We start from the raw sequence: 17,616 nt of genomic DNA on the forward strand, positions 1-17,616 counted from the left end.
GTCTGACACTAGCCCCGAATGAGAATCCACGGTCTGCGTGACACTTTCATGGCCCAGAGACTGTTCACTAACACTGACACTGCGTCCGAATCTGTCATTAGTAGCTGAGTCATTGGCTGCCTTAGCCAGAGCACTGTGCAGCGCCTCGAGGTTGTGTTCCGACAACACACCCCCATACGACTTGGCTGGCCCTAATTCGGGTATTACTTCTTCATGGCCGTACATCCGAGGGACCACTTCTCGATAGTCACTCGCCATGCTTGGGACATGCTTAAGGCCACCATCATGTCCGGATAGTCCATCACGTTCATTCATAGCATCTCCAATGCCAGGATTTGGCTCCTCCTGTCGAACAGAAGCGGCTCTTTGGCCTGCTGGCTTTCGCTCATACAAATGACTTGTCTCGTCGTCAAATATTGATTCATCAAACTTTTCGCCTTCAATATCAGCGGTGAGATCGCCAAATTCTCCATCATCAAAGTACAAGTCATCGTCTTCCTCGTCAACGAGTAATTGTGAGGTATTCAGGTGAGTGTTAGCTGTCATTTGTGGGGCCACCGAAGGAGACGCAGCCGCAGACTGCGGAATGGCTTCCGCTTTATGATTGGAGAGAGTTTCGTTGTTCAAATGCGCAGCTGCTGTATCATACGTAGAAGAGCTCTGGCTCCTCTCTAGCTCAGGAGCCAAGGTTTGGCCACTTTGGGCATTTGATGAAGGAACCATGCTCGGAGCATTGGGGCTACTTGGACTAGAAATTACCGGAGACAAGCCAGGGGCAAGCCACGATTTGTTCAGTATGTCCCCCGGCCCGGAGAAGTCGTCGAAGTCATATTCCTCATCTGCATCAACATTGACGCCTGGAATCTTTTCTTCAAGATCGTCCATGTCGTCTATAAGATCATTATCGAAATCGTCTTCTGCATCGCTAAATTCTCCTTCAAGTCGGGCTTTGGCCCTTCGTGCAGCTTCCTTCTCTTTATGCTTTTCTTCTAAGAGCTTCTCCTGCGTGGAAGATTCCACGCCATTCATATCAAAGCTGAATCGAGACGCGTTACTCTTGAGATGTTTTGGTAGGCCCAGTGGTTGATGCGGTACTATCTCGACAGTGTCTGCATCCAGTGGCGCACCGTCGTTTGTCGGTTCAGCCTCTTGGCCTTTAGTAGACGCATTGTTATCAGTAGTAGGGGGTTCTCTATCAGGGTCTGGAAGGCTCGATGGTAGGTTCCGGGCAAAAACAGGAACAGATTTCGCATCATTCTCATGATTAGATGGGTTCGTTAATAGGGACGACTGTAGATAGGCCTTATTCTCAACCTGGAGTGCTTTCTGGTCTTCCTCAAAATGCTCTCTAAAGACAGGAGAGTATTCACTATGTCTCTTTCTCTGGTCATTTAGAGGGGCTGTCCAATCGTTAGTACAACTTTGTGTCCCGTTTGCTGCCTGAGACGGTTCGTGCGAACTATGTCGGTTAGTCACACCATGTAGTAGAACAGGTGCTGCGGACAGGTTCCGACGAGGTCGAGGAGCGGAGAAATCATGAATAATGTTCCCACGGATTCTGGGGTCATAGTCGTCTGGTATGGCAGGGATTACGCTACGGGCCCTGATGTTCGCATCCTCCGTCCGGCCCGCTACCTGGGAAGAACGCCTTCTAGCCAAGAGAGACATGGGGTTCAAGAGATGAAGCATCGCCTTCCCCGATTTGTGGTGGACAGGTTCTGCAGAAACATCCCGATCCCCTTGGCGGCGGCTAATTGTACTCTCATATCTGTGGTCTCTTCGCGGCGCTATTATCCTTTCGGTGGCGGATTCATCAGGGGGCGCCTTGAAGCGGGAATGGCCTGATTGCGCCATGTCGGGGGTAGATGAACGCTTCAGATGACTGTCAGAGGACTGTGAATGGGAGTTCAACAGTCCTTTTCCGAACGAGAGCCGGAAGGGCGAATTCGGCTTAGATGAGTCGCCCTCAACATGGTCTAGGCGCGAACCAGCGAAGGATGGCTGCGAGTAATTCGATTGTGGTGTTAGGGACAAATCTCTTTCTCGTTCTTCAGGGCTTGAATGGGGGCGAACATCTTTATCGGAGGAGGATGGTACCGCAAGGGTGGCGGAAGAGGACGACGGAGCATTGATTGCAGCAGTAGATACGGCGATATTGTCTTTGCTCAGATCAACTTCTGCTTGATAATCGCTCGACACCTGAGTACCCAGTCCTTCCGAACTGAAGGTAGTCGGTAGCGCCGTTGAATTAGGGATAACTGGGAGCTGTGGAACGTTGCTAACGCCGTTAACCCTCGCAGAAGAGGAGACGGGGGAAGCACTTGACCGGCGATGATCGCGGCGCCAGTATGAGAAGACAGTAGAAGGCGGCATGATGAGAGTTGCGATTCAAGCTCATAAGCACCCACGGTGCTTCGAGAAGAGCGCGCGCTCTGTTCAGAGACCACAAAAGTCTTCCATAACGCTTGCAATTCTTTCGCACGCACGCTCTGCGGAGAAGATTACCACCAGGTGCGTGGGGCAAATTAAATTGGACTGTCCCACACGGGCTCGGGCGGTGCAATACAAATGTTCACCACTACTCGGCTTTTGTCACGGGGAAAAGATGAGATTTTAAAAATAGTAAGTAGTTTAAGTATAACTAAGATAAGAGTATGCGTAAGTATGTAATGTAGATCGGCGTTGACAAAAGTTGTCAAATCAATGTTACGTAGTTGCTTCAGGCAAAGGGGGTTAAATGGAATAATAAAAAAGGTACGTCAGGGACGGGAACAATCCATATCTCGGGCCTTCCGAACGCGGACAATATTGGCACTAACCGCCTTTTCTTCACTGAAAGAATGTCGCAATGGCACTCCCATGGAATTCAGCTGATGCTCAAATGCAAAGGCTCAAAAAGAAAAGAAAGAATTCTCAGGGGTGCCGGAATTGGTCTCGTTCCAAACAGGCCTGAATTGGCAGGCACTAAAAGCTTGGCATCCTTCAAGATATGATAAGACTCCCCAGTGCAAGATGTCAAAGGATAACAGAGCTCAGAAACAACAGCATCACACCAAATCATTCACTCGAATTACTAAAGAGTAAAATAACGAGATATTATACATACTTGTAATGCAATGCGTTCGCTAATCTACAGGACACCGCAACGACCCATGCTTCCAATCGTCATGAATAACGATATGCGCTCAAGAAACCTATTCATCCTTCAACCAACGCAGAGAAAATTAAAGGTATGTTAATAATAAATAAGAAAATGAGAAATAAAAAGACGAGCTTATACTATACTCTGCCTCCACCGGTCAATAATCTCCCGCTGGCCCGTCTCGACGCCGGGTCGTACGGCCTTATGTGGCGCAACATAGCTCAGATGATTCATTCCCAGTATAGCATCGCTATAGAATGTATTTGGGTGGACTACTCCGTATCCAAAGGAATCGGTCCTTGCGGGTGCTTGGTACTGGGCAAATCTCGATGGCACCGGCTGTCCTGGGTGCGCCGAGAATTGGAGAGACGTTCGACTATCGTAGGGAGGTTGGTAGGTCGAAGTACGATGTAATGCGGCCTCCCTGGAAGCCGGTCTTCCTCCAGGGGCCGGTCGTCGGGCATGAAGTAGGTCCGCCATACTCCTTCGGTACCTAGGCACCTTCAGAGTCGAATTTCGTGACTCCGCTTCTTTCTGAAGACGTGCTCGGCGTTGAGCCAAGGTTTCCTCTTCTGCCGCCCCTTCGTCTCCTTTCTCCTTGTCGTTACCATTCATGTGGTCGACCTCCGCAAGTATCTCGTCGGCAAACTCACTTCCCGTTACAGATTTACGGCGGTCCTTACCCTTCAAGCGCTTCAAGCGTTCGGCCAGAGTCTCCCCTTCATCGCCACTATCACCCCCGGCGGGTTCCTGTGCGTTCTGCGCGTACATGGTAGTCGGACGGTGGTCAGGGGTGCGTGGCGGAGGCGGTGGTTCACCCCGCAATCTCGCGCGACGCCTGCTCAACGGCTCGCTCTCTTCTAACTCGCGTCTCTCCATAAGACCCAAGGGCCTGTTATCATCAGCTGCAGTAGCCTTCTCGGGGAAGAGCATTCCGAGGGGCACATCATCATCGCCATCATCTTCTGGCTTGTTGACATCGGGACCTTCCCAGGCAAGGGTAACAGGCCGATGTTTTCTATGTTCACTCTGCTTCTGGGCAACAGCCTCTAGCTGAAGGAGCGTTGAATGCATTCCTGCAGAGTTGGCTGCAGTCCGCGATCGCTGCCGCAGCTCGTGTTTTCTCATTTCAAGTTCCGCTAATAAGGTAGAAGGTGGCCCTGTAAATGGAACCTCCTGTTCGTTGGTTTCTTCCCCTTCGTCTTTCTGGGGATCATGTTCAACATCATCTCTATCATGGGCGCCTTCACGTAATGAGGTACCCTCATGCATGTCTGCTGCATCGGCTTCTGTTTGGTGGTACAAGGGATGTGACGCGATTGAACTTGCTCTGGCATCCGAGTCAGAGGAGGGATGGTCGACTCTGAGGGTACTCCTTGACATGTGTTTCTTCTTCTGCGCCGCCAAGTCCTTAGATGATGCCTTGTGTTTGGCGTACACTTCTGAACCGACAGGACCAGCGTACGGATGGTCCGTGAAGGCAGTGACTGGCGCATTTGTTGAGGCATCGAGAATGCTGTCAAGTGTCGCAACTGCGGAAGCCTCTTTGACCTCTACGTCAAGTGGTGTGGCGGGCTGTTCAAAGAAAACACTAGCACGAAGCTGCGGAGGCAAATTCGCTGGCTGCTTCTCACGCTTGGGATCGGTTGCATCGCCTAGAGCCCGACCAGACAGCCAAGGAGCCGATTTTCTGTTTTCGGCAGTGACCGAACCAAGCAACTGCGTCCGACGCTTTTCTCGTTCAGGGTTAGGCTTCTGTGATAGCCGCGGTGGTAAATTAAGCATCATAGGCACCGGAGCGGGATAATAGACCATATCCTCCCCCGTCCGCGGCTCCTTGTATGTCTCCGGTCTGCTCGCCAAGGGCGGCCTTGTCAAAGGTACTTGTCGCCCAAGCTCTTGGCCTTTATCGTGGGGAACATAATGCACGCCATCAAAGTCGGTGAACAGAACCCTGGCCTGTTGAAAGGTGTCTCCTGACGCAGCCGAGGATGGTCGTTGGATTTCACCCGGGATATGACTATACTGGTCATGGTAGGTAAAGTCGGGCTCCGTGGGAACAGGTGGTTGTGGAGGGAGGGTAGAATCGTTAGTAACGTACATCATCGACTGGGTGAAACTTTCTTCGGGCATATGTTCGGAAACTTGGGCCAGTCGAGATGCAGACATAATTGACCCTTGGCTGGATGGCACCGTTCCCTTCATGGGGTTGCTTTCACGCAAGGAATTGGAGACTGAGCTGACCGAGCGCCTCTTCTGTTCACGATCCATCTTGCGAATTTCGCTGCCAATATCCGCCGAGCTCGAGCTGAGTTGTTCGGCACTCCTTTCCAGCCTCTCTACATTATTCAAATAAGCACCTTGTAGCGATTGAAGATCCGGAGTAGGATGGCTGAGAGGGACGGGTGTATCAGTGGTCGGAGATCGCAGGGGAGGTTCAGGGGAGCCGGCGTAGGCAGCTCTAGTGTCTAGCGGCGCAACGCAACGGAGACTATTAGACCTCCGGCTTGTCGGAGGATCGGCGAGGTCGTAGTCATCTTCCTCAACCATGTCATAGCTTGTGGAGGTCATGGACCGGATCAACGAACCTAACCGGCCCATGCTGGAATCCTCGGCAGTTTTGGCTGGCTGCAGATAAGTCCCTCCACCAATATGATCGACATCTAAAGGAAGTTGTTGGAACGTCGACTTGTGCGGCGACGGGCTCTGGGAGACATCAGAATCGGTCGCGTTGGAAGCCACCTCGTGGTCGGCTTGAGAAACGGCGTTGTACGCCATTATGAGATGTGGTTGAGGATGGCAGGGCGCAATCAAGGGCCATCAAGGGAAAAGCACTTTTGTCGTGTGATCCACCAAAAAAAAAAAAAAAAAAAAAAAAAAAAAAAAAAAAAAAAAAAACAATTCCAAAAGAGGGGAAAGCAACTTAAGGGAGTTTGGGGTCCCTCGAGGGAGAGATAAGGCGGGAGAGTCCTTCCACAAGGTTATCGCAATCAAATCGGACGTTAGGGATAGAAAGGAAGGGCAAGAGAAATTTTTGGGACACAAGATAAGAAATAAGAAGAGAGAGAAGAGGGTAAGCAGGTGTGAACAAACAAAAACGAAAAGGAAAAGGGAAAAAAAAAAAAAAAACTTGGAAAAGTAGGATTAGGATGACGGATTCAGATTAACAGTACTACTAAAGACGTGCAAAACAGGGCATGAGAGTTGTCATCTCATACATACAGTACCATACTTACTGCTGCTGGATGGTGAACGGAATTGGGTAAATCCAGAGGGAATGAAGTACAGTATACTGTACGGAATACTGTGTGTATCACTGTACAGTATGTACCTATTTTTGTGTATGGTCAGTGGAATGTAGGTATCCACCAATTCCCCCCTTATAAGACACTTAAAGTATAGTAGTAATAGTAGTATTGTCCATTCTTGTTATGTTTCCACCGTTGGTTCCTTTCGCACGGTTGATTTGTATTTTTATATTTATTTTTCTCTTTTTTTTCTTTTTCCGTTTTTTCTTAGGTGAGCTAAATTTGGATCATGAGGGGAAAACAGACTAAATTATCCGCCACCATGTTTACTTTCAACCCTAGGGCCTATTAAGCCCGATGCGACAAGTACATATCTTTACCTCACCCGCACTTGGGAATGCAAGAAAGGAAAATAATCTCGAATCGTAATACTAATTTACAATCCTAAAACTATATTGACAGTCAGTCACATTCACACGCATTAAACTTGTCACCTTTGCAGGGACTGCCTGCTTGCAGACGATAAATCTCTGCAAGATATGATACGTCAGGCTTGAGACACCGGATATAGCAATTAGTACTCAATTAGATCGACCATAAATCTGGGTCATTAATCGACTCCTGATTTGAGGACGCAGAATTTTATTAGCACAACTACTAATTACAATTAATTGTCTTATCCTCCGCACTACTCCAGAGTACGCTATCGAGTTGCGCCTCGGTCCTGCACGATTAGTGGAAAAGTTTAAATCGAAGTACTCCGTAGTACCTTATCTTACCAGTCTTGTATAGTGAAAACTGAGCATCCAACAGATCAAGACGCTTCATATACATAAGACACTCTAATCTGAATGTTTGGGAATATTCCTGGATGCAGTAAATCCACTCGGGAGTAGCGGCTTGGCGCTAGTGGTTTATGGAAATTCCGTGTTCTAGACCCTTTCCTCCTTGAACTGGTGTATTACTTGACTCCACTGCACATTTTCAATCGTTCCTCTTTCAAGGGACACTTACGGAGCACAGAGTACAGCATCAACAGATATGTTATAATAAATACGGCAGAGGTATACATTAGTCTAAAAGAGGACTACTTAAGACTTGCAAGGAGGACGAGAGAGCACTTACTGGTATCTACTGAAATTCTATTATACACTATGCAAGGGTCTGTTATTTTCCACTTACCAGTACATCCATGTCCACACTATATGACTACTAGTGGCATTAAAGTGCTTATGAGATGTATATTTACTTTTTATATTCTGAACCACAGGCATTATCCTCTATTCGAGAACTGTGATACAATAGCATCAAACTTGTTCTTCCGCTGTGTTTTGTCCTGCATTGGACTGACAAGCGGGCATTACTGATGACACTTCTTGCAGACGATGTACAAGTTATCTGTCTTTAGTCGGCCATACTTGCAGCAATGAGGGGTTTACTCCACAGTGCTATCTCTTGATGATATCTGCTTGGCCTTGGCTAAAAGCACTCGGTTACAATCTATACCGTATCAGTCGTCATATTTCCACTAGTATAGTCAAGATTGATACTAGGTAGGATAAGTATAACTATATCGAAGTACAAGCACATGCAGAATAGTAGCTTCGTAGCCCGTCATTGAGACAATATACAGAAAAATAAATAGATCATGCAGGTTGATATAAAGGTAACATGCAATAACGATAGGTAACAACCCCTGAGCATGCAGCAGACATGCTCAATAAAAAGCGCATAATATCTAGGGTTTGGGCCCTGGGAGGCATAGGAAAGGGTTGCCTAAGGAGCGATACAGTACAAGGTAGCCCATAGGATACCCTTTTAAGTTGCTGATATCCCTTCTCATGTATCAAAAGAGTGCACAGATTTAAGCCTAGTGAGCTTCAAAAGTAGAAAAGAACCTTTGGGCAGCTGGTTGAAGATCCTTGCAAGGGCTTCACTAATGATTATTATGTTTTTCAGTATGATGCACGTACATTCAACCACTCTGGAAAAGGGTGGGTTGTATCAAGAAAAATATCGGATGTACTTCCTTTCTAGGCTCGGGGCATTTCCACAGGTTATACACAAAGTGACAAGGACAATACGTACTATTTCGATCATATAAATGAGGCCAGGTATAAGCGAGCCTGTGCACCTGGGATAGACTTGAGTTTTCTGCGGTTAACTTTGTTCACCTGTATGGAGTGAAATTAGACTAAAAAAGCCATCAACACATATCTGTATAGCAAAGGCAACCAAGTATGACAATGACGTCACCGGAGTCAGCCAAGGCCGATATCTGAATTCTTATTCTATAACAAAGAGGAAACACTAGAAGCGCCAATGGCTTATAAAGTTTAACTATCACTATAGTGCATGTCAAGCCACGGGGTCCGGGCTCGAAGTCGGGGTTCTTAATTTACCCTTAAAAAAACGATAACGGTACACGTGACATCGCGAAATGCGGGACGCGCCTCAAAGCAAAAGGCGACTTAAAGACGTGGAGGTATCTGGTAAAATTGAAACTAAACTTAGGAGACAGTAGCCAGTTGCACAGTCTAACTACTTCGAGATGTCATACTATGATATTGACTCAATCTTAACAGATGCCCAGGTACGTCAAAAAAATCTACACGTACCAGTCGGACGTGTTTCTAATGCTCCATGGTGATAGAAATTGCCTTGCACATTTGAGCTCGAGGTGCCAGGGCTTGGCATTTTAGAGGGCAATCCGGGCGACAATGTAAGCTTATGATTTGGTTCTACAATGAACGAGGATGGCCGTGGACTGACAACGTTAGATCAAAGCTGGTACTCGCATCGACCTACCACTATGGCTAGGTGAAATGCTCTCTATCGGGTGAGACCCGAACATGAACCCCCCAAACCACAATCAGACGGTATCTAAATCAGCAAAGAGCTCGGTTGGGCACTTCTCGTTTAGTCACACTAGATATCCCCTCAGCATTATCAGAACGGGTTATGAATGCCTTAAAAGCAGACCCTCGGACCGTCGATCTGCGGGCATTAGCGCCGCATTTCTATAGTCTGAGCGAGCGAGTTTTGGAACTTTTCGAGGAAGAGGAGATGGTTGATGTTCTTATTAATGTTCGTTAACCTTCTGCACATCCGAGAAGAAGAAAAAAAGAGAAAAAGAAAGTGACTAATAGCTCCTATAGACATTTAAGAAGCGCGCTTCAGAAATTGCTGACCATGCCCACAACCCAAAAGGTGCTCTTGGCGACGGCGTTGAGTTTCTGAGAGGGTTAGATGAAACGGAAAGGCAGTGTATGTGGAAATTAACTTTACATCTTACAACGTTCTGGCTTGTTTCTAATCGCGTGATCTAGTGTTCCGCGTGGCCCATGATAGTGCCAAGGAGACACGGATATGGGCTGGCGAGGCTAAGAAGAGGTAATAAGGATTAACATCCAAATTTAACAGACTGAGCTGTGCTCGTCATATGAGCTATGTCTATTGTTTTGCCAGTCATGTGCTTAGGGTTTGCTGTGTTAGTGGAGTTATATGGAATTAGCACTCGCATAAAAAGGAGCTTGCGAGCTATTTGGCCTTTTAAGAAAAGTAGACATGAAACTAGCGATTCGGGCTACAATATATATGGCAGGGATGCACCTACAGTCGGAACTCATGCGGAGTATTTGTAGTATGAAGTCGGAGAAGTGTGCAGGGCCACTTTTGAATGTCCAGACTTATATGCTTGCGATTTGTGCGGTGAATTACTAGTTAATGTACCTTGGAAGCGTAAGGCGTCCTTTACGTGGGGCTTTGTTTACGTAGCGGAGAAGAGACATGGCTCGGTCCTCCCTGTGCTTGGGGGGCTGCAGGCCACATGTGGGGCCCGTTTGGAGTGTCCATAACGTGGAGGTTCAGTCCTAGTGAGTGGGATGTATTCGATTTAAGTCGGTCGACAAGGTCCATGTACAATATACAGTAGTATACAGTAGTATCTCTAATCCTAGGTAGCAAATACTAGATCGCTCCAGTAATTGACTCGTTTAGATTACTAATATTAAATATTACTTACTATATAAGCTAACTATTCTATAGTCTTGAATAAGAATATAAGTAGTTGATAAGAATCATAGACTTAGTATTTAATGATACACCGGCGGCTCGGCTCCCTCCTTATGCTAAAAGCGATATATATAGCTCTCGGTGCGCCTAGCCTTTAAGGCCAATAAATAGGATTTCCGAGATGTTGGGAATTTTACCTAGTAGTACCTAGGTAAAGCTGCGCCATCCCCGCATCCCGGTCGTTTATTTTCCGACAATAGTCCTCATGTCTTTACAGAGTCCACCTACTCATCCTCTAGCCTGCGGAAGTTTCCCTCGTCAGCGGTTCTGTGAATCAACAGACTCGGAGTAAACAACAGCAAGGTACCAGACCCGATACGATGTCGCCGGATGTTATTTCCACCCTCGACGCAATTCAGCCGAGCCAATTCACAGCGCCAGCTGACCGCTTTGCTGCCAAAGAAGCAGCTCGTCGCCTTCTCGCCGCCTTGAGACGCCCTTTGAGCAAGGCTGGGCCATCACCTTCGAGGGCCCCGGCCTTGTTGCCGGCCGTCAGCCGCTTCAAGACCTTGGCATCTGGACGAAATGGACAGAGGCCGATAGACAAAATCCAGGCGCAGCAAGGACGCTTGACGAGCTTCTAAGCTGGGCTCATACAACCTGCGAGCCGAATCTGTTGCGTCGCTTTCTCAGGCACATCGCTGCCCTTTACGTGATCCAGGAGATGGGCGTTGATACATGGCAGTCCACGCCCACCTCCTTGGCCCTGGGGGCCCAAGAGACGCATGCTGGCGAAGTAATCAAGGCTGGGTACGTGTGCAAGGCGGGCAATATCAATGCCTAGACTGTGACAAGGGAGCTCATAGGGACTGACTCGCAATGCAGCTTGGATCATTCCATTCCCTGCGGTCGTAACCACGCGCGCTTTCTGGCCAAGAATGGCTACAAAGAGCCACTTGGCATCTCTTCCTTTGACAACTACCGTGATGTCTTCGGGCAGGACTTCTTTAACTACGTTCAAGATCACCCCGAGGCGGGCGGCTCGTTCCAGGGCGTCATGACATCGTTGACTCAATACAAGATGATCTGGACGGACGTCTATGATACCCAGCACCTCGTGGCAGGCGCCGACCTGACCAAGCCCCTTTTTGTCGATGTTGGTGGCGCTCAAGGCTTCGACGCTCAACGCTTGCTGGACCGCCACCCCGACCTCCCTGTCGGCGTCCTCATCGTTCAAGACCTGCCTGAAGTGGTCACCACTCATGGCAAGGAGAAGCTGGACAGCCGAATCCGCAAGATGGCCCACGACTTCTTCCAGCCCCAGCCCATCACCGGCGCGCGCGCCTACTTCTTCCACGCCGTGCCACATGACTGGCCCAATGCCGACGTGGCGCGCATGTTTGCCGAGGTGAAGAAGGTCATGACGCCAGGGTACTCCAAGCTGCTGATCTATGAAGTTGTGCTGCCTGCGCAAGGCGCTACGCACTTGATGACAACGCTAGACCTAGCCTTGATGAGCTGTACCAGCGGGCTGGAAAGGACGGAGGAGGCATGGAGGGCGTTGTTGAAGGAAGGCGGATTCAAGGTCACGAGCATCTCTAGGCACCCCATGGCTGTGGAGGGTGTCATCGAGGCTGAGATTGAATAGAGCATACGCCGTAGTAGTGGCCGTAGATAGATCACTTATATGGAACACACATAATACCCGTATTCATCACTAAGGTTCTACACCTGAGGCGATAAACGGCGAAAAGACTACACAAATATCGTCCCGGGTAGCAAAGCTGACTAGGAAGCTGGCTTCTCCGAAGGACGAGGACAAAGACCAAGATCAAGACACAATGAATTACTTTCCCCTTCAACGTGCTATTGGTCCTCACCCCCACGTTCGTTTGACCTCCTGATTGATACTCCTAGAGCGCACATCATGTGCCCTTCACTAACACTCGATCCATGTTTCGTAGAAGGATCTTAATAAGTATTGTGTAAGGCCATGGGAAGTTGATTATTTCTTGCGAGCTATTTGACTTTCTCAACAGTAGACTTGGATTTATCAAGTTTCATGGTGTTCTATCTTCGTCTAATATACCTATAAATTGAAACCCTAGACAGTTAAAAACAGCTGTAAACGAGCGATCCAGGCTATATATATATATGATAGAGGCAAGGGTGTACCAATAGTCTAGTGTTATATAGAGTATTGTATGAAATTGGAGAGATCTGTAGGACCTACTATCAAAGTCTAACCTTACTGTACATGCGATAAATACAGTAAATTACTAATTAACATCGAGCATATTATATATAAGATACAAGACCGTGTGAGTATAATTAGGAATAACGTCTGGCGGTGTACCTGGAAGTGAGAAGCGGCATCGTGGGCTGATCCTTTTGTGGGGCTTTGTTTACATAGCAACTTAGTAGCTTCTAGTTGTCGTGGCTGAACTGGAGCATCGGGTCTTGAGTTTGAAAATCTGTTTCTTGGGAGGATTTTAATAAGTATTGTGGAAGGCATGGGATGTCGATTATTTCTTGCGGGATGTGACTTTCGAATACCTACCAAAAGAAAAGTCTCCCTTCCAACCTTAACATGATCAGCTGGATAGGTAGAAGAAGGTTGAAACGGCTGGAATGGAAAGAAGGGAAACCTTCCAGCATTGAACTCCTTTAACTAGTCGAACTAGCCAAGTCCAGCCCTTACGACGGTTGGAGTTTTAATTAAATGGAATCTGCAATGCTCATTGGTGAGCAATGAAACAGCCGAGGAAGGTGGCCTTCCGATTGGTCTGCTTAGAATGAACCCCTTCAACAAGACTGCGTTGAGTTAGCAGGAAAGGATGATCAACCGACGGCGGGACTACCGTAAGGTCCCGACTATGCCTATAGTGGTTTTAGTGCTTGTCTTTGCCGGGGACCTATCACGCTTGATTGTAGACTTGAGTCCGGAGTACTAGGACGACAAATTGGGGGTTGTTGAGAGAGTGGAAACTTGCATGAACTGAATTCTTGGATAAAGGAATGAACCACTGGGAACGCAACTAACCAACAATCAAGTGTCAAAAGGTGTCACAGCATTCACTTCCTCTCTCTTGTCAGTGATTTCAATTGTTGTCGCATGGTAACCAGACATTCCGAACTGAGGGGAATAATACTCCGTTCGCAGAAATCAGGACTAACCAGAAAGAGAGTTGTAATGGGATCGTGCAGTGTGGGGATTCTTTTTTTTTTTTTATTTTATTTTACCTACTCTTCCTCTCTGTCACCCTCCCTTTCTTGGCTCTGAAGATCGACTCGTCATACGCTTTCCCGTCACATTTTAATCTGTTCTCCTCTCTCTCCCCTCACATCCAAAGGTTTACGTACTGTCCTCGCTACCAGTTTTTATGCGCTGCACTTTCGCTGTATGTGAGTTGTTACCCTGCCAATTCCCTGCAGCTCCTGCGATTCACGAGAATCTATTCTCGACTTGTATCGCTGCTCCAAACTCCTCGCATCGCCACTCAACCAATAGCGAGTGTGAATCTAGATTTTTTTTTTTCTCTCTCATTCGACCTGTCGATTTAAATTTCCGCCTCTAATGAAACGCGCGCATTAGGTGGACACAATCGTACTGTTCTACTGCACTCCAAGTCGTGTCGTGCATCTTGTCAATTATGCGCGTTCGGTAGCCGAGTTCGCCATCTAGGGATCTCGAACCGGCATGGACAAAACACCCCAAAGGCGAAGCACCGCCTCGGTGCACTCGGCCACCCCTTCGTCATTGCGACATTGCCTATACCCTTCCCCGGTCACGGCTCTCCCAACTGGTGATACACCCCCGAGACAGAGTCCCAAACTGAAGAGTTGGTTAACCCAACCTCCCCTCCCTTGAATCATTCAAGGGATACCAGACTTGATAGCAGTATACTAACCAGTCACTTGTTTCTTCAAAGGTAACTCCGAATCGCCAAAACCTCCAGCGCTCACTCGGGCCAAGAGACGGATCAGGATGGATACTCCGTCGCAAATGAATACTGGTACGATTGGTGCAGGTCGTTGGAGCTTCTGGTGATGTTAATGTATCATACAGAAATGTCATGGCCGCATGATCTATCTTCTATGACCGGCTCGCCCAAGCCGAGCTCACACACCTCTAGATCAAGTATGTCTGCAATATGATTGGTGTGGAATCAATAAGTCATTGGGCAACTCCATGTCTAATACATAATGCCTGGAATACTAACATAATGGCCCTCTGTAGAAACTCCCGAACCTGGATCAACATCGCTGGTGAACCCATCCTCCTCTCTGCTACAAGACCTGTTGAAAGAGCAGCGTGCGACTCGCGGGTCGCGAGGAACAGCTTCAGAAGATATGGATGATAATGGACCCCGTACGCCTCGTACGCCAGGCCGTTCCCGCGCCAATTCCCAGAACCAGTCACAGGAAGAGCCGGGCTCTGATCGGCAGCGAAAGATCAATAATGCTCTGGCTGCGGGTCTAAAGCAACCCCGGGAGATGGGGATGAGAGAAATGGACCAAGTGGGTGGCACTATGATAGCTTCTATTACGCTCCTGCAGTCGCTAATAGAATGCTAGTATATCTCAAAGATGAATAAGCAGAATTTTGACTTGAAACTCGAGATCTTTCACCGTGCCCAACAAATGGCGGCAATGGAAAAGAAACTTGAACGGATGTTGGAAATGGAAGAAGAGCTTCAACGTATGCGAGATTTAGAGGACGAGCTACAGGAGCTGCGGGATGCCGAAGAAGACAATCAGAGGTTGCGGGAGTCCAACGAGCAATTACGGCAGGAAATTGATAAACGAGATCAGGCTGTCACGGAGGCTGTTGAATTAATCTGTCAGCTCGAAGCGAGGGTGGAAGAGCTAGAAGCAGTCGGAGACCATTCTAGACCCTCTACAGCCCGGCCTCCTACGCGTGATGGCCCAGGCCCAGCTATTGAAACGCCCAATTCCCCTACCCCTGTGGATATTCCAGAACGGACATCCTCGAAGAGAGGTGTAACACCTGGTGACCAGCATCGCCGAAGGTCGTCGGGCACACGCCATCTCAAGAGAGCACCGTCGTTTCTCCATAACGAGAATAAAAACACGGCAGCCCTGCGAAGTGTCTATAATCCTGCCGATGACCAGTCTCGCTCTGAAATGAGTATACTCACGAATTCGGAAAGTCTCCACTCGATGAACGAGACCGGCGAACCCGACTCTCCGAGGCTTAGCGCACTGAGTGAATGCAGTGAATTACATATAGGTGATATTACTGGGTCATGTAACGACTTTGATGAAATCGAAATACCCGTTCGCAAAAGAGCGTCGACAGCGCAGAGTTCCGTGTTCTCACCCCTTACGAGAGAAGATCGGGAAAGGGATCGGTTACGTTTTAGCTCATGGACCCCGCCCAAGCCAGATATTGATCCAGAAGACACCCCGAGAATGACTATTCGGCCTGTGTTGGATGTCTTCAGAGACACCGCTAAGCCAAGCTTTGAAAGTGTCTCATGTGATAATAGCTCCAGCCAAAAGACACAGATAGACAGCGTCTTTGGAAGTTCCAGGCTACCTCCTACCCCTGACACGATGAGTACCGCACATGCATTCGGCACCAATAGGTCGAATGGCAGCGCCACGGAGAAGAGCCAGGGTGATCAGATTGCGATTCTTAAGCGGGGACTCCGCCGTCCTCGTTCCGCAGATGAACTGACAACCAGGCAAAGTTCCGGCAATAGCAGGCTGACTGACGGTACAGATACTAATGTCAGTGAGGTTATGCATCCGCCGCTTAGTCCCAACGAAGGAGATGAAGCGCCTGCTATATTTCCCTTGAACAGCATATCATCGAGAACCGGCTACATGCAAAGCCAAATGCCGGTCCATGGACCCAACATTGGCTACTATGGAAACGGAGTGCTGTTCAATCAAGATGACCTGGAACATGTTCTTTCGAAGATAGATAACAATTATTACTCATCACCTAGGCGTGACGAGGCTGAAGAGTCCACTTTGGATACGCCATCTACATCACCACCCCTCACCCCTCAAGATTGGGTGGAAGCAGCGAAATCCGGTAACCACGCTGGGAAGAATCGCGCTCTCGCCCCAGCAATTGGCACTGTTCCTACCAAGTCTCGACTAGGTGGTACTAGAGCTCCAAGCCAGTCCTCCTTCCTTGGGCGTCGCCATAGCGTCGACTCGACTGTTCCGGACGTTCCGATTATACCCACGCTCGATCTAGGCTCATTGGAACCTGTTCGCCAGCCCGAGCCGGACCCAGAACCTCGACGAAAAATCAGTTTTCGGCCTCGATTTTTTGGAAGCTCAAAAGCGACCCGCCGACTCCAACCATCACCCATCCCTGATGCCACGAATGAACAAGATGGAGCACCCTCTCCAATCATTCCAAAGAGTAGACAAATGGGACCTTCGAAGCCGGGTAGAACAAATCAAAACGATAACTCGCCCACATCATATGATAATGGCCGTATACCTGCCCCTACATATGCCGATACAAAGGGTGACGATATGCGCAGAACCCTTCCTCATTCATTTACGGATTCCAACATGTTGTCCCATAGTACCACGAGCAAGCCACCCTCGTCTCCCGGCAAAGGACACAAAAGACGGAGTTCACTTGGAATTTTTGGCTGGATGAAAGGGGCCAGCGGTTTTGGGTCGTCCAATAAGAAATCCGACCCGGATTCTTCTGCGATGTCCACGCAGTCCAATGCGTCAGTCAAGGACAGAACCCCCTCCCGTCTAGCCTATGAGTTTCCCGTTGCGAACGCTGAGGCTAGGGATACCCATTTAGCCTCCATGAACATTGCAGTTGAAGACTTCGCGTCTAGCACGAAACGGATCTCTTGGGTAGAAGAAGACGCGGCACGACGACCTAGATACGTGGATCGTCGCCGCCGTGTTTAGTCGGATCTTGAGAGCCCGCGTACACGATATACAACAAGAAAAGCAAACGGAAAACATCAGCAGCCATTATCTCTTCACCGCTATACGGTCTATTCTAGTTCTTTTGTTTTAATGCGTCACGATACCCCACGAGCTCTAGTCTAACAGATGGCATGGATTGTACCAATATTTGCATAGCAGTCGTGTCTGAGAAGTCAGGAGTCTTTGTCTGGATTTCTTTTGTCTTTTGGTGTCTGGTTGGTACAAGCTACCGTTGTCTATCCTTACTTCGTTTCCCACGTTTTGTTCTCT

At 48.4% G+C, this 17,616-nt stretch overlaps 5 protein-coding genes across 5 annotated transcripts; 4 read left to right on the forward strand and 1 right to left on the reverse strand.

Annotated features, from left to right (window-relative positions):
* Positions 1-3,274: 3,274 nt before the first annotated feature.
* AO090003001056 (uncharacterized protein) lies at positions 3,275-5,920 on the reverse strand (the record flags this gene model as incomplete). Its single annotated transcript, XM_001820108.3, has 1 exon — positions 3,275-5,920. One exon carries the CDS (start codon positions 5,918-5,920, stop codon positions 3,275-3,277), a length of 2,646 nt encoding a protein of 881 aa, XP_001820160.1.
* A 3,431-nt stretch (positions 5,921-9,351) lies between these two features.
* psf3 (DNA replication protein PSF3) lies at positions 9,352-9,787 on the forward strand (the record flags this gene model as incomplete). The annotated part of the gene is made up of 3 exons (XM_001820109.3): positions 9,352-9,477; positions 9,549-9,657; positions 9,720-9,787. The coding sequence occupies 3 exons, from the start codon at positions 9,352-9,354 to the stop codon at positions 9,785-9,787; spliced, it is 303 nt and encodes a 100-aa protein (XP_001820161.3).
* Positions 9,788-10,784: 997 nt separating this feature from the next.
* On the forward strand, positions 10,785-12,052 carry AO090003001058 (uncharacterized protein; the record flags this gene model as incomplete). Its single annotated transcript, XM_023235154.1, has 3 exons — positions 10,785-10,955; positions 11,000-11,214; positions 11,260-12,052. The coding sequence occupies 3 exons, from the start codon at positions 10,785-10,787 to the stop codon at positions 12,050-12,052; spliced, it is 1,179 nt and encodes a 392-aa protein (XP_023090199.1).
* Positions 12,053-14,475: 2,423 nt separating this feature from the next.
* Positions 14,476-14,982, forward strand: AO090003001059 (uncharacterized protein; the record flags this gene model as incomplete). The annotated part of the gene is made up of 2 exons (XM_001820112.3): positions 14,476-14,545; positions 14,645-14,982. 2 exons carry the CDS (start codon positions 14,476-14,478, stop codon positions 14,980-14,982), a joined length of 408 nt encoding a protein of 135 aa, XP_001820164.3.
* Positions 14,983-15,048: 66 nt separating this feature from the next.
* Positions 15,049-17,325, forward strand: AO090003001060 (uncharacterized protein; the record flags this gene model as incomplete). The annotated part of the gene is made up of 1 exon (XM_023235155.1): positions 15,049-17,325. One exon carries the CDS (start codon positions 15,049-15,051, stop codon positions 17,323-17,325), a length of 2,277 nt encoding a protein of 758 aa, XP_023090200.1.
* Between the last annotated feature and the right edge of the window lie 291 nt (positions 17,326-17,616).

The sequence above is a fragment of the Aspergillus oryzae genome, chromosome 2 (genome assembly GCF_000184455.2).
Source record: "Aspergillus oryzae RIB40 DNA, chromosome 2".
Taxonomy (NCBI): domain Eukaryota; kingdom Fungi; phylum Ascomycota; class Eurotiomycetes; order Eurotiales; family Aspergillaceae; genus Aspergillus; species Aspergillus oryzae.